At 44.1% G+C, this 24,138-nt stretch overlaps 2 protein-coding genes and 1 pseudogene across 2 annotated transcripts; all 3 read right to left on the bottom strand.

The window, feature by feature from the left end:
* Positions 1-11,000: 11,000 nt before the first annotated feature.
* Positions 11,001-12,092, bottom strand: LOC112885399. The gene is made up of 3 exons (XM_025951028.1): positions 11,567-12,092; positions 11,341-11,496; positions 11,001-11,243 (listed from the first exon to the last, which is right to left on the bottom strand). The coding sequence occupies exons 1-3, from the start codon at positions 11,831-11,833 to the stop codon at positions 11,001-11,003; spliced, it is 666 nt and encodes a 221-aa protein (XP_025806813.1). The 5' UTR covers positions 11,834-12,092.
* A 48-nt stretch (positions 12,093-12,140) lies between these two features.
* LOC112885398 lies at positions 12,141-13,853 on the bottom strand (annotated as a pseudogene).
* A 2,689-nt stretch (positions 13,854-16,542) lies between these two features.
* On the bottom strand, positions 16,543-17,974 carry LOC112887439. Its single transcript, XM_025953613.1, has 3 exons — positions 17,824-17,974; positions 17,002-17,289; positions 16,543-16,836 (listed from the first exon to the last, which is right to left on the bottom strand). Exons 1-3 carry the CDS (start codon positions 17,899-17,901, stop codon positions 16,756-16,758), a joined length of 447 nt encoding a protein of 148 aa, XP_025809398.1. The 5' UTR covers positions 17,902-17,974; the 3' UTR covers positions 16,543-16,755.
* Positions 17,975-24,138: the final 6,164 nt, after the last annotated feature.

Here is a 24,138-nt window from a genome sequence, read left to right as displayed (position 1 = left end):
AGGTTAGGAGAGGATTTAGGAATTGAGTTTAAGGATTGGATGTCTATGGATTCAGACTCGGGTGCTATGATTTCTTCATGGTGTACCTCGGGATCTACCCAAGGAGGCTCACGCTTGCAAACAAAGGAGGTGTTTTCCATGATTTTATCGAAGATTTCCCTTCCTCGGCTGGAGTCTTGTGTGTGAACGATCCTCCAGCAGTGATTTTGAGGTATTGTGCATTCTCCTTGCTAAGTCCCTTGTAGAGATGTTGAAGTAACAAGTGATCGGGTAAAGACAAGTCAGGACTAGATTGAGCTAATGAAAAAAATCTGGCCCAAGCTGCACCGATAGATTCCTTCTCACTCTGGCAGAAAGTCCAAATTTCCACTTGCAAGGCACAGACATAGGAGAGTGGAAAGATGTGAGACAAAAGAACTAGTCTCCAGGATCATTCCAATCTCCGTTTGTGCTTCTTACGATGCGAGTGTACCGTTGCTTCGCTGACTCTATCAGAGAGAAGGAGAACAACTTCCACTAATCCTTGATTGCCGTAAACCATGGCATAGGGAGCGTGGCCGCATGCACGTGTAGGAGCATAGGCGTACAGAAGAGTCGAGGTTTCACGAATTAAAGCATACTCTACCTGGGTATTGTAGCAACCATTGAGAGAAAACTAGAGTAGTCGATGCGGCGCGAAAAAAAGAGAACCGTCGTGGAGCGCACTTATAAGGTGTAACCCAACCGCCCGTGTTGCAGGGTGAACCATGCAGGCAATCGGGAATAGGCATGACATAGCCTGTGAAGAGAATGCGCGTTGCACAAAAAGTATCCAATCCTGTGAAGAACAAGTCGAAAAAGTTATAAGTGACTTAGCATGATTCGTGGATGATTATCGATGACCCGCAGCGGCCGTTGATGGAGCCACGACGGTTTGCTCATAAAGCCGACTAGTTGTTGACAGTGTGAAGCCCATTCCCGACTAGTTTTCTGGCCGAAAGAAGTAGTCAGAGTAGTCGAAACAAGCCCACTCATGGACGATTGTCGACAAAACCACAGCAGTCGTCGATTGAGCCGCGATAGTTTGTTGATGAAGCCGACTAGTTGGAGTTGATCCAGACTAGCTGTTGACCGTGCAGAGCTAGTTGCCAAGTAGTTTAAGGCTCATCCCCGACTAGTTTCTAGTCGAGACAAGTAGTCGAAGTAATCGTTGGCGATGCAGATTTGTCCAAGTAGTCATAGCCGGTGGTAGCAGCACGTCGGTGCTGCAGCGCTATTTGAAGTCGAGCCACGCCGTCAGGGTCAGCGGCGATGATGTGTCGTCGTTGTGGCATGAGCTGAATTCGAGTCGATCATGAGTAGGAGCCAGGTTGGATCTAGACTTGCCCTCACGGTTTTCGATTAGATCAAAAGTCAAATTCCACCGAGATCATCGGTGAGGTCATCTATGTCGCGGCAGGATGTTGGAGCAGATGCCATCGGCTCCTTGGTTTGGTGAGGTGGCTGTTGAAGCCACCATGATTGTCGATGATGTAGAACCAGGAGCCGAAGGCGAACGCCGTGCCCTCATCGAGCACAGCGCTGGTGAAATTGAACGATGCCATCGTGTTCTGAGTGGATCCTCGATGGACACCCCTACCTGACGCGCTAGCTGTCGGTATTTTACCGCCACTCCCACCAGGGATACCCCCGATGTGGTGAGTTTGTAGGTAGGGTGTTGCCGAGATCAGGAACTCGAAGGTGCAAGGAACACAAAGTTTAGACAGGTTCGGACCGCCAAGAGTGTAATACCCTACGACCTATGTGGTTTGTATTGCCTTAGGTGGTGATCGGGTGATCTGATGGGTGATCTATTGCATGAGGCACGAGTTGTCCCTCATGCTCCTGCTTGAGGAGGGTTCCTGTCCGCCCTCATATAGTCTGGGGGACATGGTTACATGGAAGTCTTAGTTAGATACGAGCCCTAGAGTCCTACCTGAGTGGATTTCGGGTTGTTTCCTACTGTCTCCGACTAGTTTTACTACTGTATGAGTAGTTCTACTACGCTACGAGTAGTTAGAACTGGTGTAGGGCGTGGGCTAAGCCCCACCCCCTATCCTATAAGATGTAGGCCATGTGCGCAGTCCCGTGGGCCCAAATATGACAAACCCCGAGCTCTACGTAGTCGAGTACTGCAGGCTTCCGAGTACTTCTGAAGGCGTCTTCGAGTTCACCCAAACTTCATCTTGAAGGTGTATTCCGAGTACTTCCTTGGTTGCATCGAGGCAGTGAGGTGCTCATACCCCGAGTAGTTGTCAAGTCTTCTTTTATATGGGGTGCGATTGAACTCTTACTCTATATGGAGTAGCCCTCGAGCCTTAGGTTGACTCGTAGAATCAGGCTGAGAGTCAATTTAGTCTCGAGTCTTCTATCCTTATCTTCCAAAAGATTTAAAAAATAAGTCGCTGATGACATGTGTCCTGCAGCCCCCGAGCCTTGAATCCAAATCCTCAAGGTTTTGAACAAAGGATCCAAAGAATTGTGGCATGCAATATATGACGGTAAAGATTTGATGGTTAAGCTGGGCAAATTGGTTCAGAAATTCAAAAACCATTTTTTTCGGGATGGATTTCTTGAAAAAATGGTTAAACAAAAAACTTCACCAAAAAGCACCCTAAATTACCGCTCAAATCAAACCTTCGTTGCTCAAAGCCATGTCGTATCTAGTCCCCGAGCCTAGGAGCTAGATGAGTCGCATAGTATATGGCTAGTAGTCGGTGGCACCAGCCCCTAAGCCTAGGCTTCAGCCAAGTTGCTGCTGAATCTTGAACTGTCGATGAAGCCGACTAGTCGGAGTCGATTCCAATTGGTTTTGTAGGCAAGACGAGTAGTCGAAGTTGTCACCAGTGCGTCATCAAGCATAGCCGTCTCCCACTAGTCTTGTAGGCAAAACAAGTAGTCGAAGTAGTCGCCAATGTGTCGCCAAGCATAGTCATCTCTGACTAGTCCTGTAGGTGAAACGAGTAGTCAAAAATAGTCGCCAGCATGTCGCCAAGCATAGTTGTCTCCAACTAGTCTTGTAGGCGAAACGAGTAGTCGAAGTAGATACTAGCGTGTCGTCGAGCGTTCTCGCGAAGTCGAAGTAGTCGTGGACGATTGTTGATGAGGCCAACTAGTCGGAATTAAATCCGACTCGCCCAGCAGTATGGTCCAGGTCAGGTCCCCTGCAAGGTAAACATAAAAATTATATTGTCACTGGTATACATGATATCATGTTGGGAGAAAATCCCAATATTGTAAAATGCATGTAAAATTTTTCACGTTGTACTCTTGCTGGGTCACATAATATCCCCAGACAGATAGCCTATTACGTTAGCCACCCGATCCCTGATTGCCATAAACCATAGCGCAGGGAGCGTGCACGCATGCACGTGTAGGAGCATAGGCGCACAGAAAAGTCGAGGTTTCACGAATTAAAGCATACGCTACCCGGATATTGTAGCAACCGTTGAGAGAAAACTAGAGCAGTCGGCGTTGTGCAAAAAAAAGAGAACGCTCATGGAGCACACTTACAGGGTGTAACCCAACCGCCCGTGTTGCAGGGCTGACCGTGCAAGCAATCGGGAACAGGCATGACATGGCCTATGAAGAGAATGTGCGTTGCGCAGAAAGTATCCGATCCTGTGAAGAACAAGTCAGAAAAGGTATAAGTGACTTAGCTTGATTTGTGGATGATTGTCGGTGAGCCGCAGCGGCTGTCGATGGAGCCGCGACGGTTTGTTGATAAATCCGACTAGTCGGAGTCGATTCCGACTAGTTGTTGACGGTGTGAAGCCCACTCCCGACTAGTTTTCTTGCTGAAACAAGTAGTCGAAGTAGTTGAAACAAGCCCACTCGTGGATGATTGTTGATGAAACTGCAATAGTCGTTGATGAAGCCGCGATAGTTTGTTGATGAAGTCGACTAGTTGGAGTTGATCCTGACTAGATGTTGACCGTGCAGAGCTTGTCACCAAGTAGTTTAAGGCTCATCCCCGACTAGTTTCTAGTCGAGACGAGTGGTTGAAGTAATCGTTGTCGATGCAGATTTGTCGAAGTAGTTGTAGCCGGTGGCAGCAGCGCGTCGGCGCTGTGGCACTATCTAAAGTCGACCCGTGTCGTTAGGATCGGCGGTGACGATGCATCGTCGTTGTGGCATGAGCTGAATTCGAGTCAATCACGAGTAGGAGCCAGGTTGGATCCAGACTCGCCCTCACGGTTTCTGATTAGATCGGAAGTCAAATTCCACCGAGATCATCGACGAGGTCATCAATGTCGTGGCAGGATGCTGGAGCAGATGCCGTCGACTCCTTGGTTTCAGCGAGGTGGCTGTTGAAGCCACCACGATCGTCGGCGATGCAGAACTAGGAGCCGAAGGCGAACGCTGTGCCCTCATCGAGCACAACGCTGGTGAAATTGAACGATGCTATCGAGTTCTCCGGTGGATGCTCGATGAACACCCCTACCTGGCGTGCCAGCTGTTAATATTTTACCGCCACGCCCACTAAGAGATACCTCCGAGGTGGTGAGTTTGTAGGTATGGTGTCATCGAGATCAGGAACTCGAAGGTGCAAGGAACACAAAGTTTAGACAGGTTCGGGCCGCCGAGAGTGTAATACCCTACGTCCTGTGTGGTTTGTATTGCCTTAAGTGGTGATCGGGTGATCTGATGGGGGATCTGTTGCATGAGGCATGAGTTGTCCCTCATGCTGCTACTTGAGGGGGGTCCCTGTCCGCCCTTATATAGTCTGGGGGGACAGAGTTACATGGAAGTCCTATTCAGTTACGAGCCCTACAGTCCTACCTGAGTGGTTTTCGGGTAGTTTTCTACTATCTCCGACTAGTTTTACTACTATGCTATAAGTAGTTACAACTAGTGTAGGGCGTGGGTCATGCCCCACCCCTTATCATGTAAGATGTAGGCCATGTGCGCAGTCCTGTGGGCCCGGGTCTGACAGAAGGTGGTGGCTCACAAAACTTGCCCTTCGGTGCGGAGAGCTGTTGAATGGATGGCTGCTCCATGGATAGCGAGGGTAGAGATAGAATCAATGAAAAAGAAAATAATACAAGGGTGAACTAGGTCCGAAGAGAATATAACTACCATTCCCCGGCAACGGCGCCAGAAAGCTTGTTGGTATTTTTAACATCACAGATAAATCCGCAAGCGTACAGATATCATTGTAGCTTTCACCCAGGAGTATTTTAGGGTATCGTATCCATTGAGAAATATGAGTATATTCTCTAAGGTTTAGGATCATCCAAGGACACCACACTAACTAGAAGAAAGGGGTAGAGAGGATTCCTAAGGCTAAGAATCAAAGATAAGATAGAATTGTCCTAATTGTTTACTTTAGGCTACAAGCTTCTTCTTGGATAAAACCTGATCGCTCTAGTAATACGGCTCTGAACTATACCCGGATAGGGAGGATTAAAGAGGGTGAACAGGGCTATCACCACTAGCTACCTACCTCAACTAACCGTGGGATATACCACAACCAAAGGTAAAGTCTAGTATAGATATCACGTCTACACCATCTTTTACTAACTCTAGCCTTGGCCAAGAACATCCATCTCTATCAGGACTCTTAGACTAGAGCATTCACTAAACTAGTGAATGATGATTCAGTAAGAAACTAAGGAATTAGAACTATTTTAGCACAAAAGGAAATCATGAACACTTTGATTGATAAGCATTCGTCAAGGTACAAGCTGGAGAAGATTGTCGACAAACCCGGCAATTCTTGACTTCCCCCCGCTCTCTCCCTATTTTCTAACAACGCTGAGGTAGTGCTACACCCCTAGAGTGAGCCTAGAGCTCATTTATGAGAGTGAGAGAGCAAGAGAGCAATGTGAATGTGTGTCCTAATTCTACCCTCCTCTAGTATTTATAGGAGTGAGTAGGTGGGTTTGTAGGAGGTTTGGAAGGTGGATTCGTGCAGCACTGACTTGGAGGAGAGCTAAGGCATCGCCACATGGAAGATGGGGGCTAGTGGGCCCACCTCTAGTTCGGTCGAACCAAAGATTCAGCCGACCTAAGGCTACCGCCTTAGGCCACCACCTTTGGCTGAGTGTCTTCCAGGTGGGTCCCACATGCATGTGTGCGTGCATGGCACATTTTGATGGAGGTTTGGACTGGTTTGTGGGCTCCTCAATTCATGTCCTTACGCGAGATTGGCCGGAGTTGCTTTGCCTTGGATCTTGCTTCTATTTTCATGTATTTTCAGCTAAATACACCTGCACACATATTTCGACCAGCATATATGGAATTCGTTAGATAAACGCCCTATTCTAGTGTTGGCATGTGCTTTTGTTCCATATTTATGCAGTATTTTACAGTCGAAATTGGACCGTAACTATAGATACAGAAAAATATGCCAATTATATTTTAGTATATATAAAGGTTAAGATTGTGGAAATCTCAAAGTATGAATTGAGTTGTATAAGATACTATATAGTCATAGCCATGTGTAGGTACAACTATTGAATGATCTTGCGATTTTAAAAGGCCTTAAATGAATAATATATAAACCATAAAATTTTAGATCTTACCACTACAACTTAGATATGGAGCTACTCTACATCCGAGGTTGTTTTGAAAAAATATCAAAACTTCTAGATTTTTAAATTAGAGAACTTATAATAACCTTTTGAACTATTAATGATATTAAATGAAAAAGTTATCAACTACAAAATTCCAGGTCTCGTCAATGTCTACAATTTTGATATAAAGTTTTGACTTTATCCGAGATCATATGAAAAAGTTATGAGTTTATTTGCGTGAGACCATTTTTAGGGGTAGGTCATGCTATCACCTGTTCCTGAAGACCAGATCATGCCATCACCTGCCCCCCCCCCTAAAAATGCTTTTTAGGGGCAGGTGGCGCCATCACCCACCCCAAGAAATTGCCACCATTTTCAGGGGTGGGTGACACCATCACTCGACCCTAAAAATGTCATTAACAGGGGTATGTGATGGCGTCACCTGCCCTTGGAAATGGTGCCGTTTCTAGGAGTGGGTGATGCTATCAACCTATCGGTGTTTAGCCGCCAAGCCTATCGAGGGATACCCCAAGGTAGTAGATTTGTAGGTAGTGTGTTGCCGAGATCAGGAACTCGAAGGTGCAAGCAACACAAGATTTAAACAGGTTCGAGCCGTGATGTGTGTAATTTCCTACGTCTAGTATGGTGGTTTATATTGCCATAGATTGGTTATTGGTGGTTGTTGTTTGGAGGGATCCCTACCCGCCCTTATATACTCTGAGGGGATACGGTTACATGGAATCCTAGCCTGATAATAGCTTAGGAGTCCTACCCGAGTATTAAACAGGTTATTTCTTTTTATACCGATAGTCCTACTCGTATATGAGTACTTTACAACAGATATAAGGTATTGGACATGCCCCATCCCTTATCCTAGAATATTCTATGCCATGTGCGCAGTCTCGTGGCCCCGTGTCTGATAAGCCCATGAGCTCTTCATAACCGAGTACTGCAGGCTTCAGAGTACTTCTGAAACTCCGTCTTGAAGGCATCATCCGAGTACTTCCTTGGCTACCTCGAGGCTGTGAGGTGCTCATGACCCGAGTAGTTTTAAGTCTTCTTTTATAAGGGGTGTGATGAAAATCGCACTCCTATGGACTAACCCCCGAGCCTTAAGTTGAATCAAAGAATCAGGTTCTTGAATCTTCTTTTCTTATCTTCCAAATATTTTTGAGAAATAAGCCATCGCTGACACGTGTCCTGCAGCTCCCGAGCCTTCAATCCAAATCCCAAAGGTTTAGAAAAAAGGATCCAAATGAACTTGGCATGCCTTGTATAGTATTGTATAAACTTGCGTTGATGCTTAAGATAGGAAAAAATTGGTTTGAAATTCAAAAAACCCTTTTTCAGGATTTATATCCCTGAAAAATGATTAATCAAATAACTTCTCCAAAATTATCCTAAATTACCGCTTAAAACAAACTATATCCCTAATTTAATGGCTAGATAAGATTTCTGGGTTAAAAATTTGAAAAACCCCTTATTTCGGAAAAATCCCTGAAATAATGGTTAAACAATTATCTTCCTAAGATAAATCCTCAAAAGCCTCTTAAGTCGGGTTCTTCTTCGAGTCTTCTGAGTAGTTTTGCGACATCCAGCCCGTGAGCTTAAGATCCGGATGAGTCGTAGGTGCCATGTCGAGTAGTTTTTGGCATGTAGCCTCCAAGCTTGGGAACTAGCAGAGCCATTGGAGATGTGCCGAGTGTCCTGGAGAGTCGTCACCGAAGGTTGATCTTAAAAAAGACATACATTATGTAGCATAATGCGAAGATAATAAAATTTATTCATTAATAATGCGAAAATACCGAAATTTATTCGGTGTAAAAATGAAGTTGCCGTGTTGAGCTCTTATTTTAGGCCATTTAAATCCCCCGAGTAGCCCACCTCTTACATTTAATCACCTGTCCCATTCTAGCCTTCGCTCATACAGTGTATGAGTTGCTTAGGTTAAGGCTGAAGACTCGAGGCTTCACGGATTAAGCTAGAATACTACCTGAGTAGATTAGCGACCAAAAAGAGAGGACAACGAGCATAAATAAGTAGTCGTCATGCGACAAAGAGAATCCATGTTGCACAAAAAGTAGGCAGCAAAGTGTAGCTCTGGAGGGTTTCATTGCCCATCGAGAGACATACACGGATAAGAAGCTGATCTTGCGGAGAACAAGTCGAGGAAGGTATAAGTCCCTTAGCTTGATTTGTGGACGATTGTCGATGAAGCCGTGGCGGTTGTTGCCGGAGCCGTGATGATTTGTTGATGAAGCCGACTAGTTGGAACTTGTTCCGACTAGTTATTGACATTGGAGGCTCGCTCCTGACTAATTTTCTAATCAAGACGAGTAGTCAAAGTAGTCATCGGCCGGTCTCCGAGCGTCCTTGTGAAGTCGAAGTAGCAGCGGCATGTTGATGTTGCGGCACGAGCTGAGTTCGGAGTCCGAGTTGAAATAGATCATCCAAGTCCTTTTCCAATGCGGATAGGGAATCAGACTGTACCGCCTCTCGATAAACGGTGGCTGCAATGTGAAGTCCGAACAGAGACTCGAGTTAGGACACGTCACGAGTAGGAGCCGAGTTGGACCTGGATTCATTCTTGCAATCTCCGATTAGCTCGAAAATTTCGATTTCGTCGAGTTCGTCAATGTCGTGGCTAGATGTTGGCGTTGCTGCCTCCGGCTCCCCGAGGTTGGCGAGGTGATGTAGACCCAGGAGCTGAAGGTGAAAGTCGTGCCCTCTTCCAGCACGACGGTGAGGTTGAACGATGCCATCGAGCTCGCTAAGGGATCTTCGATAAGCACCCAACCTAGCACCGAGATGTCAGTGTTTAGCCACCAAGCCTACCGGGTGATACCCCATGATGGTAGTAGATTTATAGGTAGAGTGTCGTCAAGATCAGAAAATCGAAGGTGCAAGAAACACAAGGTTTAGACAGGTTCGGGCCACGATATGCATAGTACACTACGTTCTGTATGGTGGTTTGTATTGCCTTAGATTGGTTATTGGTGGTTGTTGTTTGGAGGGGTCCCTGCCCGCCCTTATATACTCGGGGGGACAGAGTTACATGGAATCCTAGCCCGATACTAGCTTAGGAGTACTACCCGAGTACCCGAGTACTACTTGGGTAATTTTCTTCTATATTGACTAGTCCTACGAGTATTTTACAATAGATATAAGATATAGGACATGCGCAGTCCCGTGGCCCCTGATCTGACACATCCAAACCCAAAAATGCAATTCCACTTCTTTTGTAGAAGCAGGTTACCTTTTGGGCCGCCCCTAGAAAAAATGGAATGCTCGTGCAAATCGTTTTCTAGTAGTGTCCCCATCGGAAAGTACTTTGCTCGCAGTGCCTGGGCACATAGTGAGTTTGGATTTTGCACCAGCCGCCAACCTTGTTTAGCAAGCATTGCTTGATTAAAAATGTGGATATCTCAAAACCCCAATCCTCCTTTCCTTTCGGCCAAGTCAGCTTCTCCCCAGTGCAGTTTGTTCTTCTCCTCCTGATTACTCCACCAATATCTGCGTATCATCATACTGATCTGATCACACATTTCTTTTGTAATGTCAAAACACCCGAGTGCAAATGTTGGAATTGCATGGGCTACTGCTTTGATTAGTACTTCCTTCCCTACCCTAGACAGAAGCTTTTCTTTCCACCCATGTATTCTCTTCCAAATTCTCTCCTTTAAATAAAGGTACTAGTTTTTTATTTTCCCACGAACACCGGTGGGCCTAGATACCTTTCATATTTATTTTTCCACGAACACCGTTTTGGACGTTATTTATATGGATGGAAAGATAATTTTATTGAGCTTCCAATGGAACCGGTCTCACATCAAAATTTCATCTTAGTCAACGGGAATCGTCAAAACAACTGAACATCCAGAATCTATCAGAGTGCTGCGCCACCATCTTTTAGGCCGTTGGCTCGTGTATTGTGTTGGAGCCCATAGGGGTGCATCTAGGAGGGTCATACACGATATAAGCCTCATATATTCAGTAGCCACCACTACAGGAAAATAGTGTAATTTCATCGGACAGAAACCGACGAAAATAGGCCTAAAGCCGACGAAAATAGCTATTTTCGTCGGTCGGCCGATGAAATTTGGCCGACGGAATAAAATAGACAAAAATAAGCGCTTTTTCGTCGGTTGCCGACGAAAATAATGGATAACGAAAATATGTTCACGTTTTCGTCGGTCTAAGTGGCCGACGAAAACAATGGAAATATTTTCGTCGGCTTTAATGGCCGACGAAAATACTTCAGTTATTTTCGTCGGCTAGATTGGCCGACGAAAATAATGGGATCCTGCTAAAAAAATAGCTGCGTTGAAAACCAAAAAAAGAGTTCCCCATATGATATATTTCTGTGTTTGCTAATAATTTCATCGATCAATCCTGTGCATAGAATATATGGCACGCTTACAGACTTTTACATTGTACAGAAACAGATGAATTGAGCAGTTTGAGCTACATACCAAGTAAATTGAGTGAAACACTGCTGTCAGTCGAATCATCCTTTGCTAAACCAGTGTTAGCTCCAGTTGAACATCCGCCATGACTTTTCTGTTCTGATGCTACATTTTCAGCTGATCTGCATGAGTTCTTCGTAGAAGAAGCACGTTCTGTGACAGCATCTCTATGTCTTTTTTCTATCCTGTTAGTGTCCTCACTATCTTTTAGTGAATCCTCTCTGCTTCTCTTTTTCAAAACCTGCACTCCCAGGGAAGCATCACAACATTAGAAACCAAAAAATGATGAACTGACATAAAAAGATACCTTTATGTCCTCCAGGTGCTAATAACCTTACCGCTGCATGATCCCTTCCTCCGTGCGCTGAAGACCGCTTAGAAAAAACAGTAGCTCCAGCTGGATGAAGCATCTGCGTACCAGCTGCTTGATGGCAACGTGGCACCCTCGGTACTCTGGGGGAGCTGTTTAATTGTTGATGCAACAGTAATGCAAGCTACAGAAAAAAATTACGAAAAAGGTGAGAAAAGCTAAACTTAAGATTGGAGTTTGGACAAACTTCGTACCTGTTCATCACTCAATGGAGCAGCCAAATCAGATGCCCGCAGTTCAGTTGATGCTGAATTATTGGAGCTCTCTTGTGTGACATTAATAGTGCGGTGGTGGACCTTGTCCTTTTTCTGGGAAGAACTAGAAGCTACTGCCTTGTTACGAGATTGCAGTGGTGGGACTTCTCCATGGAATGATCTTGCTGTGGTGCCTCCAGTGATGGCTATCTTGTGTGATTGTTCCTTTGATACTGGTAATCTAGGTTTGACTGTAGACACGTGCATTCTACTAACTTGAGATGATTTTGGTGCAGAAGGCAGTGAGCCTTTCAGTTGAACTTTCTCAGAGCACTTTCTCACTTCCTGGGAACTATCTTCAGAAAACTTTGCAGAATCATGTTTGCTATCAGTTGGGGAGACCAGTTCTTCTTTCTTTGAACAATCACTGTTACCTGCTGATGACTGATCTTTAGATGCCAAATTGTGTGATAACTCACGTGGTACAGAGATAGAACAAGAAAAGGATGTACCAACTTTTGCAGAACCCAAAAGTTGAGCTAGGATTTTGGATGTTCACGATATACTGAATCATATGTTGGTTTGGGTGAATCTCTTTGCCCAATTGAAAAAACAGCAGCATCCCCTAGACCTTGTTTATTGCTTTCATGGTCATCACTTGCTAAATCAGATTGAACTGATTCAGAGAAATTACATATTAAAAGAACCACTCCATCTCAGAACAATTACATATGAAAGAAGAAAAGTGGGCTAACCTGACTTTCATGTGGAACACCATTGCGCACCCAGGATCTACAGAGAGCATACAAGGACCCTGACTCACTGTCCAGCAAGTTAACCTTTAGAGCAGCCAATACATAACCCAAAGAAATGTCAGTTCAGGTGTGCCACCGACCTTTTTTAACAAGATAACAAATAAATCAAGGGAAAACTTGTGATACGGGTCTTCTTGAGTAGTAGACCAATTCTATAATAAATAATCTACCAATCTTAACCTCATAATTGAAGTATCAGTGTGATCGTAGCTATCTGGAAGAATAGGAAGATGGAACAGAACCAGGTTGTCTGGCTTCAATAGGAAAATGAGATTGAGATGACGCAATAACATTGTCATATCTTTTCCATCTCTGTATTAAAATATTAAACTCTGTTGGGATTATAGTACCTTATGAAATGGAAAACCATATGACTAATCAGTACAAGTAAAGAACTTCTTAACAGCGTGTCATCATAGAACCCAGGATCCAATAATACCGGGAATACTTGTCAAGCAAATTCAAGCCAACCAAACAGTGAAATCATTCAACTGACTAACCAAGTGCAAAAGAACATGTGACCATTAAGTACTTACTTTGCGGTCATTAATCACCACAATTGTAGAGTCTTCTCCGCTCCTTTCCCTGAAATCAATACAAATGCATAATTGTCATGTAACAAATTTTCATTACAAAAGAAAAACATATACAGGATTGTTGTTTTGTTGTATACCTGTCCTTTGGGTTGCTCTGCTCACTGGATGGTGCAACAGGGGGGACTGTATTAACCTAAGAAGTTCCAACACAAGTGCACAAAAACATTATCGGTATTCAATGGAACTTTAAAATTAATATACCCTAACCAAAACAATACCCAAAATATAGTAGCACCATCTAAATCAATTTAAAAACATATACTGAGCTCTATTCTCTCCAGCAATTTACAAGGACGGAATTCCCAATGTCTAACCACACAAGTTAACCTTAAATCACTATATTTCCCCATTAACATGCCAGATTATTTCATTAAACAAGTAATCCTGCCAATCAGACCCCAACAATGTGAAACAATCAGGCTCAATATATAAAAATTATAAAGGAAACATTTAACTGAAGGAGGACCAAATCATTTAGTCCAATTCCCCTTCCATTCAGACCTCACGAACTAAAAAAAAATAAATCACAAACCTTGGGCTGCGGAGCTATCAGAACTCCTCGCGGAGGTTGCTCGGGACGCGCTACCATGCTCGTCACAAGAGCCCGAGGCACGAACGCGAACGAACGGGGCTTCGCGTGCACCAGGGGCTGCGGCGGCTGCGTGATGGGGACGGCGATGGGGTGGGCGCGGTGGTACCCGAAGGCAATGGGGGGACGCGGAGGAGCTGCACGGCTGCGGAGGGGGCGACAGGCTTCACGTCGAGGTAGAGGATGCCATGGGGCGTGGAGGAGACGTGGCCCGGAGCGCTAGGGTTTAGCGGGCAGCCAGTGAAGAGCGGGTGCGCCGCGGGGCAGAGGGGCGCGGGGGCTCGCATGGCATGGGGGCGCAGGGCGGCGGCGGCCGTGGGGGCCGTAGGGGCTGCGGGGGCGTGGGGCGGCGGCGGGGGCCGTGACGGGGCGGTGGCGGCGGGTTCGGGGGGGGGGGGGGCGGGGGGCTCGGGCGCGGGGCGGAGAAATGCATGCGTGTGGCACTAGAAATACATCCAAATCGCCTATTTTCGTCGGCCTAGGGTAGGCCGACGAAAATGTACTTTTTTTTTCGTCTGCCAGGGTCTAGCCGACGAAAATATGAACCCTTTTTCGTCGGCCTGCCTGCACTAGGCCGACGAAAACAAGTTGTAATTTTGTCAGCTTGTGTTGGCCGACGAAATAAGCGAGTTATTTTCGTTAGCTTGTTTGTGGCCGACGAAATTATATCTGGCTGACGAAATTGATCGGCTTTGGTGTAGTGCACTGCCACATTGGGGTTTGGGTTTTGTTTTGTTCTAATTTTCCATTGAGAAAGAGACATCTTTCATTGTAACTATGACGTCGAGTCATTTTGGTGTGAATTAGGGCCCCCGTTCTTATTCTTCACCACTGAGCGATTAGTCGTTTTGTGTTCAGACCTTGAACTCCATATTTATCTTTGCTTCATACACATCTACAATTTCAGATTGCGTGTTTATCCTTTCTTTCTCCATATTCATCTTTGCTTCATACACATATGCAATTTCAGATTGCGTGTTTATCCTTTCTTGCTTGTGTTCTTTGATTCGCTTGCAGAGAAAAGCCTTCATGGTGAGGTTAATCGAGTTGTGCTTGGTGATAACCAACGGAACAGCGGTGTAACGGTTACAGAGTTTCGAATCATGTCTGATTAGAAGCCCGGATTGCCAACATCAAGTTCTCCACCAATCGAATCTATTATACCTATCGAAAGATCGGGCCAGTGCTACATGAAGACGTGCCTGACCTGAGCAGCGAGGATGGCCGTCGGAGCCGGTGCCGGTGCCAGGCCTAGGCCGGGAGTAAGGGCGGCACCTCCCCGACGACGGTGGCGTGGTAGAGAGGTCCCCTCCCCTCGCCACGGGGGCCGACGGCGCAGGGGCCTCATCGGCTGTGGCGTCATCGACCTCAAAGGTGAGCTGAGAGAGGCTCTCCCGGTAGGTCACGATGGAGCTCTGCATCGCCGCTGCCTCCGCAGGCGCCACTGCTCCTCCTCCCTCATGCCACGGGGTCCCGGATCGGGGTGGATCCGGTGAGGCCAAGGGGTAGGGTTTGGGGGCGATGGCGGGAGGGGAGGAATGGGGATCTAAGAAAGGTGAGAGCCAGGATCGGAGGAGCTGCCGAGCTGGTGGTGCCAAGGTCAATAGCGGGGCGGATCTGCGGTGGGGAGGTGTCGGTGGCCACGCAAAGGGCGTGAGAGAAAGAGAGAGAAGGGGGTGTGAGAGTGACCGAGTGAATGAGGGTGGACGCAAGAGGACTTTCAATCAGATTTTATAAAAAGTTCGGGTCCAGGATATACTCATCAGTGACGCGTTTAATAGATCCATGTCACCGATGTGTAATAATATAGGTGATGCGGATGGACAAGGAGTGTCACCGATAATATAGTCAACATAGGTGACGCGTTTTAATTCAACCGTGTCAACTATATTGTTATACATCGGTGACGCGGATGAACATGATGCGTCACCTATGAGTGGCGTGGACATTGGTGACACTTTTTTGTAAACCATGTCTCCGATGTCCGCACATCGGTGACGCATTATGTTCCATACCAAGGGAAGCAGATATATAGGTGACGCGTGTGGTTATGATGTGTCACTAATGTCATATAGGTGACACTGCTTATTATATGTCACGGAATGGGGTGTCTTCTTTGTTGTATTCTGGCATAATGAGTAGCCGCTGCCGAAGTGTCGGTGTTGCTTTCAGGTCCAGGCAGCAAGATAGCTCTTGCTGAAGCGAGGAGTCTGTTTGCAACAGGGCAATGCTGGCAGCTTGGGCTGCCACAAGGCAAATGCAGACAGCAGGGGCAGACACGGACTGAAATGGTAGCAAGAGGGACTGCCGCTGGCTGGTTTTTGTTTCCTCTTTACCCGTGAGGAGGTACCAGCCAAACCAACTGCCAGTAGTCATCGTGTTTCGAATCATTTTTTCCTGATTTTTTTATTCTATACATGTCTTTTTAGGTTTAATTACGCATTGAAGGTAATTAAGTAACCTACGAGGCTTCAAAAAATATCAGACATCACATTCTCAATTTTGTCCGTGAAGACGAGTAGGCGGACATATATAAGTTCTAGAAGGAAAAACCTCAATAAGTCATACAATCTAGATTGTTCGAGGAAAGGCAAAACCGCAACATACAATCAGAAATGCTACCACACATACAAAAAACACAAGAAAAGATGAAAGTAGTATCATTATATTCTAGAAGCCGCTATTATGTATAGGCTAAACTTACTACATTCGTACTAGCTCCCATGTAGTAATGTTCTCCTTGACGTATCCCTATTTAGCTAAGAAACTTGACCAAGTAAATCTGACTTATCCCTATGTATGTTAGCTACCACCTGTACATCTTTCTACCTGCATGCACACATGAAAAAATTTGGGCGAGAAGGATGATGGAGGACATGCCATGTCCATCAAGCTTTGCGAATGATCGATTCTTTTAGTTAGACTATAAAACTCAGATACGTTTTCGCAAAAAAAAACTCAGATACGCAAGCTGAATTGATGTAGCAACAATATATATTGACATTACCATAAGATGCCCCTAACTAGCATAACATGCAAGATGGAAACTTGCAGGAAGAGAATATACTTTGCTCTCTTCAAAAGGATGATAACAATAGGTATAACTTGGAGTTTCGACTGAAAATCTTGTGCTCCTAGCACTAATTCCAACAGCAACAAATTAAAATCGATCAAACAGCTCTAGGTTGATTACTTTGAAGGACAGTTCTTGATTGCTTGAATCACGGCTTGCTCCACTGCATGTGCATCGATTGGATCCCCAGCTTCTTCCTGAAGCAATTTCAATAATGAGCATACAAACCGAAATGAGTATTATTTCAACAGAAAAACAGGCTGATGCATATATGCTTTTTAATTCCTGTCAAGATTATCAATAATGGATGAGGGAAAAATAAAGTAGACCGTAGTGTGTATGTGGCGTTTGAGAATTCCCACCTCTCCTACAGCTTGAAGACGAAATGATCCAGCGCAGGTAGCCCTGGCCTCAAGCACGCTTAGCCCAATCTCATCAAATGCCTCAAGAATGGAACCAAGCAGTCCTGGGCTACACTTGTCCATGAACACATTGATCAGGAAACCGTTCTCTACAACCTCAACACCCACCAATGGTTGGCAAACATTGGCGTGTTCTGCGGATGCGATCTCTTGGTTCAGCTTTGCGATTTTCTGCTTCAGATCTTTGATGTATGATGAGGCGTCAGCGATTATGGACATGTTATCTCCCTGCATGCCACATGTCTTACACAACTTCAGTTTCTGGGTCAAAGTTGAAATGATGTGAAAGAGGAACAATCCATGGTTAATAGAAAATAGCATGACTGCAAAAGTACAACTCTCTGTTAACTTCATTACATCAGACGGAATTCATTAGCTACTGTACAAACAACTTGTTTGTTGTTTTGACATATTTCATTGGCTAGCAAATTTTGAGGCTGTTTATAGGTTCAGACATAATGGAACTTTGGGCCTGATTTATGAAAGTTTATGTCGATTCTCAAGAAGTTAGCTTTATTACTTTGGAAGAAATCAACAACCGACTAATTGATATGTATCTATCATACATATGGAAGAAATCAACAACCAAAAGATAAACTATTCAAGTCAACTAGATCATCAGCCCTTATTCTGAGGTGCAAACCCCTAACACAGTACACGCAGCAAGGAGCTCGATTGTTTCATTCGTCCAGAAGAACGAAGAATGTATGAAAGAGCACAAAACAATGTTGGAAAACAGGTGAGAACGAAGATGAAAATTACCGCATGAGAATGAGTAACGCTTCGGAGAATCTGCAGCTTCTCATGCAAAACACCTCCCTTCTGCTCCCTGGACACCATCTCCCTCTCCCGGAAGACTCTTCCCTCTCTATCTTGCTCTGTCCTTGCTTTCTCTGTGGGTTGAACGAGTCTGCTAAGGCGAGGGGCCGGTGCTATTTAAAAGCGTTGCTCCAAACATGACCCCCTGGCATGAGAGTCGGGTGACGGTTATACATGGAAGTCTTTAACAATCTCCTAAGGCTAAATAATGATGAATGATTGCATTTTTTTTTTGAAAAAAAATTGTTGACTGCACCCAAAGTAAAATCTTGTTGGGATACAGCTAGTACAAGGCTAAATACAGCCACACAATTAATGTTTGTTACCGTTAGCACGCAACCAGCTGATATGCACAATCATTGAATTAAAATTGTAGTGTATATATACAGATAATCAAAAAGATCTGGAGACGTTAAAATCTTCAGGCTGGCTGTACATACGAATTCCTGACGCGGTTTAATTATTCGCTACTAATAATTCCATTCCATACGGTCAGTAGCGTGTACAACTCATCCGTTATTTTTTACCCTAAAAAAAACTCATATCCGTTATTTTGTGCTAGCTAGCATATAGCTAGTATTTGCTTAGCTAGGTTATATATATATTAGCATAGTTCGAAACGCGCGCGATATTCCGTAGATGTGAATGGGGAGCTAGTTTGATTGCAATGAGCAAAGCGTCATTGTTGTTGATCCACATCAGGCCAACTCTCAGCTTGCAGCTAGCGCAGTGTTGTAGTTTTGCAAACCAAATGGGGTTCACACGCGCACACACGCACGCTAGCAAAAGTACAAAGGAATGTACTTTTTCATCACATGACCCTCGACCGATTCAGGGTGGTTACAAAACATCAAATTCCTCGCCTCATTCTTCCCCCTAAACAAATGGCTCCTACATTCTCTCCCCATTACTATATAATGGCAACACTTGGCGCCTCAGTGTATCCATGCCGTGTGGCCAACGCATGTGACAAGAGGGGTTGGGAGCCACCACTTCACCTGCATTGATCGCTGCACACAGCTCTCCCACTTTCCAGCTTCTGTCCTGCGAGAGTTATCCTCCTATGCTAGCTCTATCCTTGCATATCAATAAACATCTACTGATGATTAAACATCACGGGCCGACGACCCAAGGCAAATCTTGAGTGGGGGAACACATACATCGTGTCATCTGATATTGGTATACAAACTCTAGTGAAAGAAATACGAGAAGAAAACAAAGGTTGCAGCATCTATCCTGCTAGCTAGCTCTGCCAGGAGCAGGAACAAAAAAAACTCTACATACATAAGTTTTACTTCCAGCTGGGCGGTCACGCACGCGCACGGGGGAGCGAGGATCGGAGAGCACATAACACAGCATGCACATGTATACAAGCTAGGGGGCTCACATGCGTACGTACGCGCGCCGGGAATAAGGCTCGCGGTAGACGGCAACGCGTCTCGTGAGCGCGGGGCTTTGGCGCCTTCCCCCTGATCCCATGCTCGCTCGCATACTACAGGGCTCTCGTGATCTCGCCCACGGCCACCTCGCCTCGCTTGCTACCGCCGTTGCTACCTGCTGCTGCTAGGTGGCTGCGTGCCTCGGCTCGCATCTGCATGCGGATGAGGAGCACGCGCTCGCTCGCGTCTGCTCTCGAGCCCGCCGGCAGCCTCGGTCACGGTCACGGTCCGCGCCCAGTGGCCGGCTGCCATGCTCGGGAGCTCTAGCTGCTGTGTGTACCGACCGAACCGACCTGCTTTGTTCACGTGCGTGTATGCATATGGCCTGGCTGGCTCGCTCGCGGCGCGCGTGAGGCCTCGTCGTCGTCCGTCGCGCGTGATCCTGGCGCGCGGCTGCTATATGCATCGATCGGTGCTCTCGTCGCCTTAGGCATGCAACAGCCAGACCACCACACGCTAGCTAGGGTACAACTGCAGGCTTTGTCACGAGTAGCGTGGGTATACCCCTGCGTGCTGGTCGTTGTCTTTTCCTTTAGATTGATAGCTGCTGCTGCTGCATGGTGCATGCCATGCTGGGCATAGTCGAGTACTTATGGATTTGCCAACTGCAGTATGCATGTAAGTAAGAACATAGTGATCAGGAACATAGTATATATATTGATTTCACGGCGAGATAATAGTGGCACTACACATAAAGTGCTCAAGAAGTATTAGTGTCCAGCCTACTAATAGTTTTTCTTTTGCCAAAGTCTAACTGAAGATACCTACAACTTTATTTGAAAATGACAATAATTGTTTTCTTACAAATTCACTACAAATCCATATATTCATCAAAATTTTGGATATCAAGGGAAAATGTAAATATATTATAGAGCAATCAACAATTTGTGATGGTGAGAGATGGAAAGGAAGATTTGTATGAGGGCAAAGGTTGCACGTACAAATCCTACCAAAGGCATAATTTGCTTCAAAAATTGCATGGCTTGTGAGTTATGACCACGTGGGTACCTTCGAGCTCATTCCATTACTTTCTGTAGCTCTGGTGGCTTTTTGTGTATGATGTAAAATCAAACCAACCAAAGATGACAACTTTACAAACCATGCAAGATGTATAGTTATGACATTATTACACATAGTGCTAGCACGTACTTTACTAGCTACTAAATACTACTAAAACACTCGTCTTTACAGAATCTGCTGACTAATCCGTGTTAGTAAAATTAGAACCGATACACTACAGACAACGCATCACTGCTACGCATAGTGCCAGCTCCTATTTTTCTACCAAATATATACTACTAAGAACACTTATCTCTCTTGGCTCATTTGTGCCGATAAATAAGAACTGTCACAACGCATCATTGCAAGACCACAAACGAGTCGACATCAATAAGGGCCCAATGTGTTACTAGTAATGGACGTGGATATATACCTCCATGACTACCTGTGTTGTCTCTTCTTACTCATCAGAATGGATACTTATTATCTATGTAAATGGTTATTTCAAGATGGCATGGATAGTTTACTGTATTCATAGTTTGAATTTCAGTTTTTTTGAAAATTCATATAACTTCTCCCTCTTAGTGAAAAACGTGCTTAGGCATGGTCGCAAAAAAAAATTCATATAACTTATTCATACAGACTCAATTGGAGACAAATCTATACAAAAATTGAAGGTTTTATGAGATCTACAAATTTATAATTTTAGACAACAAGGGTTAGAAAAATAGTTTTTGCAACCAGCAATAAGTATTTGATGGGATGGCAAGTGGACTATACGCAAGGGATGGGATTAATATTGTGTGTTTGACTACCATGAATGGCATGGGGATATGAGTAAAAGCCTCCACATATGAGAGTTAGAAGCCGACACGAATAAGATGTGCCATGAACGTGAGCTACTACACAAAGAGGTAATTGTTGACGCTCGTTAACGACATTTTCTTGGTATTGTTTTATGATATTATTGGACTAATTCTTATATTAACCTGCTAATTGGCATACGAAATAACCCTATGTTGCAAAAGGTAGGAAATACAACATATATATGTGGTTTTTTGTACGATCTTGATTTGGGCCTGAACTTTGGATAATTCAAGGAGCCCAAAAGAGAAAGACGAGCACCAGAAGGTCTCGGAACATGGTGGGCTGATCAGCCTAGAGCCTACAGGCCAATATACCTAGCTCAATTCAGCATCCAAACATGTTTGCGTTCGATGAACCTTCATTCCAAAAGACTTAGGGATGAAGCATTTGATGATTAGACAAGTTAATCTCATGATCAAGCCAAATGAAACTCAAGATTGGAAGTCAAATTCCTGCAGGAGCTGAAGATATTGCACATGTCATATCTTCCACGTTCAAACTCCGATCGAGGTGAATTTGTTGTCTAAACAGATCAGCTCGAAAAGATATACAACTTTCAGTGCCTTTTGAACATCTCGCAGGATTCCAGTGTGTAGTAGGTAGGGGTGGTAATGGATCATGACCCTAGAGCTCCATTTACATTCCAACTTCGCCATTATATATGTTTAGCTCAAAATTTTATAAAAAATAAGAGTGAGGCCCTAATTTTTAGGTCCTTCACCACCCTTACTAGTATGACGGTCAATACTCCGGAGGTAGATTGGAGGTGGCTAGAACTTCAACTAGAAGGTGATATGCTGTTGTTACCTTTGTTATGTTATCTCATTTGTATTTGTGGATGTGATCAACCCATGTTCATATAATTCCTCTTATATGCAGTCATCACTTCATGTTGGGATTAATATGTTAGAATAGATATAAAACCTTAGCCAGTTTGTTGTCGATCCACATGTTGATAAACCTTGGCTGAATACTCTAAGAGCAAAGTTACAACTTACAACTAATCCATCGCTTGCAGTTTACAATTTGATATTCCTAAGTGGCATCAACACTAATATGATGTGATATTTTCATTTTAGTTTTGAAAAAGTGTGCACATATAATATGAGGTGAGCACTAGGACTTGAACTCACGTTACTATACCATGAGGTATTTCCAAATTTATAGTTTTTCTTACTGATTTTTTTTACACAACAAAACGAACCTTTCTTTGTGTCATATGTGTATGTTTGTAGATGAAGAATACTTTGTCATGTACTGTGAAAACATGTGTACATATCCTCACCTCCACTTCAAAATATAAGACGTGGCTTAAGAAAACTATAAAATCTGGCATTTGTTTTGTTACGTTTCTTGTGACAATAACAATAAAGTAACATATGGAAAAATACTTATAATATTTACCTATTGGTATATTTTTGTACCTAAACATTTGAAAACTGTTAAACTAATTGTTGGCCAAGATGATGAAGTTTTCGTTTGACATTTAACGATGCATGCCTTATAAAAAGTAGGGAAAATATTTTTCTTAAATGTATCTCTTTTTTTATCTAGGTGCATCAATAAAGCTTAGCTAGTGATGTTAGTTAAGTTCATATATGAAAGTTCACCATGCATATTGCCACTTATTCCGCAAGTCCAATACAGGTAAGTGCATATACTTCAGATAACTACACTATCATCACTACTAAAAAAAGATTTTCAGGGGCGGGTAAAAACGTATTTTAGGGGACCCGCCCCTACTTCTCCCTACTAGAAATGCTATTTTTAGAGGCAGGTAACACTACCAAAAATGATTTGTAGCAACGCCCCGTTTTATTCTAAGGGCAGGTCAAAATGTAACATGTTCCTATAAAAGGAGCGTAGTTACTGTATCAGCTGACCCGCACCTGAAAATGAATGTTTACAGGCGGGTGACGCTATCACCCGCCCCTAAAAATAGGGCGCATTTTCAGGGGCATGTGATGGCTCTAAAGATTGCATCTCCAGGGCGGGTGGCGCCGTCACCCGCCCCTGAAAATGAGGCCCCTTTCCAAGGGCGGGTGATGGCGCCACCCGCCCCTGTAAATGGATCTTTAGGGGTGGGTGACGCCATCACCCGCCCCTAAAAATACCCATAAAATTCTAGGTGCCCTTCTTCCTTCGCCCGACAGCATAGTGTTTGCTCAGGGGAGGTGCTGCCCGAAAATCTAAAAGTAGAAAAAAGGGGAGGGAAGATTTGAAACTTGATTTCCTTGGAGGTGTGGCTTGAGGAGGTAAGTTGATGCTAATCCCATATTTTTTCTAAGCTTTTTGCAAAGTTTTAAGGATTAAATGGAGCTCTATTACCTCTAGCTAGATCTAGATCTCCATGGTTTGGATTTGCCATTTTGGGCTTCATTTGCCTAAAACTTTTGGATGAAGTTAGATTATTTTAGTAGAAGAAAAGGATTATGTAATCATTTGGGTCCAATCTTTATGTTTTAGCCTCATTCATAAGTAAACAAATTTCTAGATCCATGGAGGAGAGAGAAGAAGCATTGTTTTTTTATATTTACACAAATGCATTATAGTTATTTCCAAAAAAATTAGTTGTTCAATAATAAGTTGGGTTTTGATTTTTATAGTTTTTACGTGTTAAATTTACTTTTTCCAATATCTACGCATATATAAAAATATATTTTATGGCTATTTGGGGATCTATTTGCCTCAAACTATTGGATGAAGTTATGTTACTTTAGTAGGAGAACTATATTTGCACACATGCATATCTAGGTGTATATAAAGTATATATTTGTTGATGTTCAGAGATGGATAGGACATGGATGTACAAAGTATGAAGGACGGATGCCTATTTCCGTGGAGAACTTAATAAATTCATTCAAGCTGTAGAAAATCATGCAATAAATAAGAAGACACAGAGGATACCTTGCCCGTGCAAAATATGCAAGAATATGAGAGTATTCAGCGACAC

Source organism: Panicum hallii, chromosome 3, assembly GCF_002211085.1.
Source record: "Panicum hallii strain FIL2 chromosome 3, PHallii_v3.1, whole genome shotgun sequence".
In the NCBI taxonomy this organism is placed as follows: Eukaryota; Viridiplantae; Streptophyta; class Magnoliopsida; order Poales; family Poaceae; genus Panicum; species Panicum hallii.
This window is presented reverse-complemented; position numbering and strand designations above follow the sequence as displayed.

Coding starts and splice junctions, on each gene's coding strand:
- LOC112887439 (XM_025953613.1), bottom strand. CDS start 17,901: ATGGTGTCCAGGGAGCAGAAGGGAGGTGTTTTGCATGAGAAGCTGCAG. Junction 17,290..17,823: donor GCGTTACTCATTCTCATGCG/GTAATTTTCATC, acceptor TGTGGCATGCAG/GGAGATAACATGTCCATAAT. Junction 16,837..17,001: donor GTCTTCAAGCTGTAGGAGAG/GTGGGAATTCTC, acceptor AAATTGCTTCAG/GAAGAAGCTGGGGATCCAAT.
- LOC112885399 (XM_025951028.1), bottom strand. CDS start 11,833: ATGCACGTGTCTACAGTCAAACCTAGATTACCAGTATCAAAGGAACAA. Junction 11,497..11,566: donor CTCCATTGAGTGATGAACAG/GTACGAAGTTTG, acceptor TTTTTTCTGTAG/CTTGCATTACTGTTGCATCA. Junction 11,244..11,340: donor GAGGAAGGGATCATGCAGCG/GTAAGGTTATTA, acceptor CTGGGAGTGCAG/GTTTTGAAAAAGAGAAGCAG.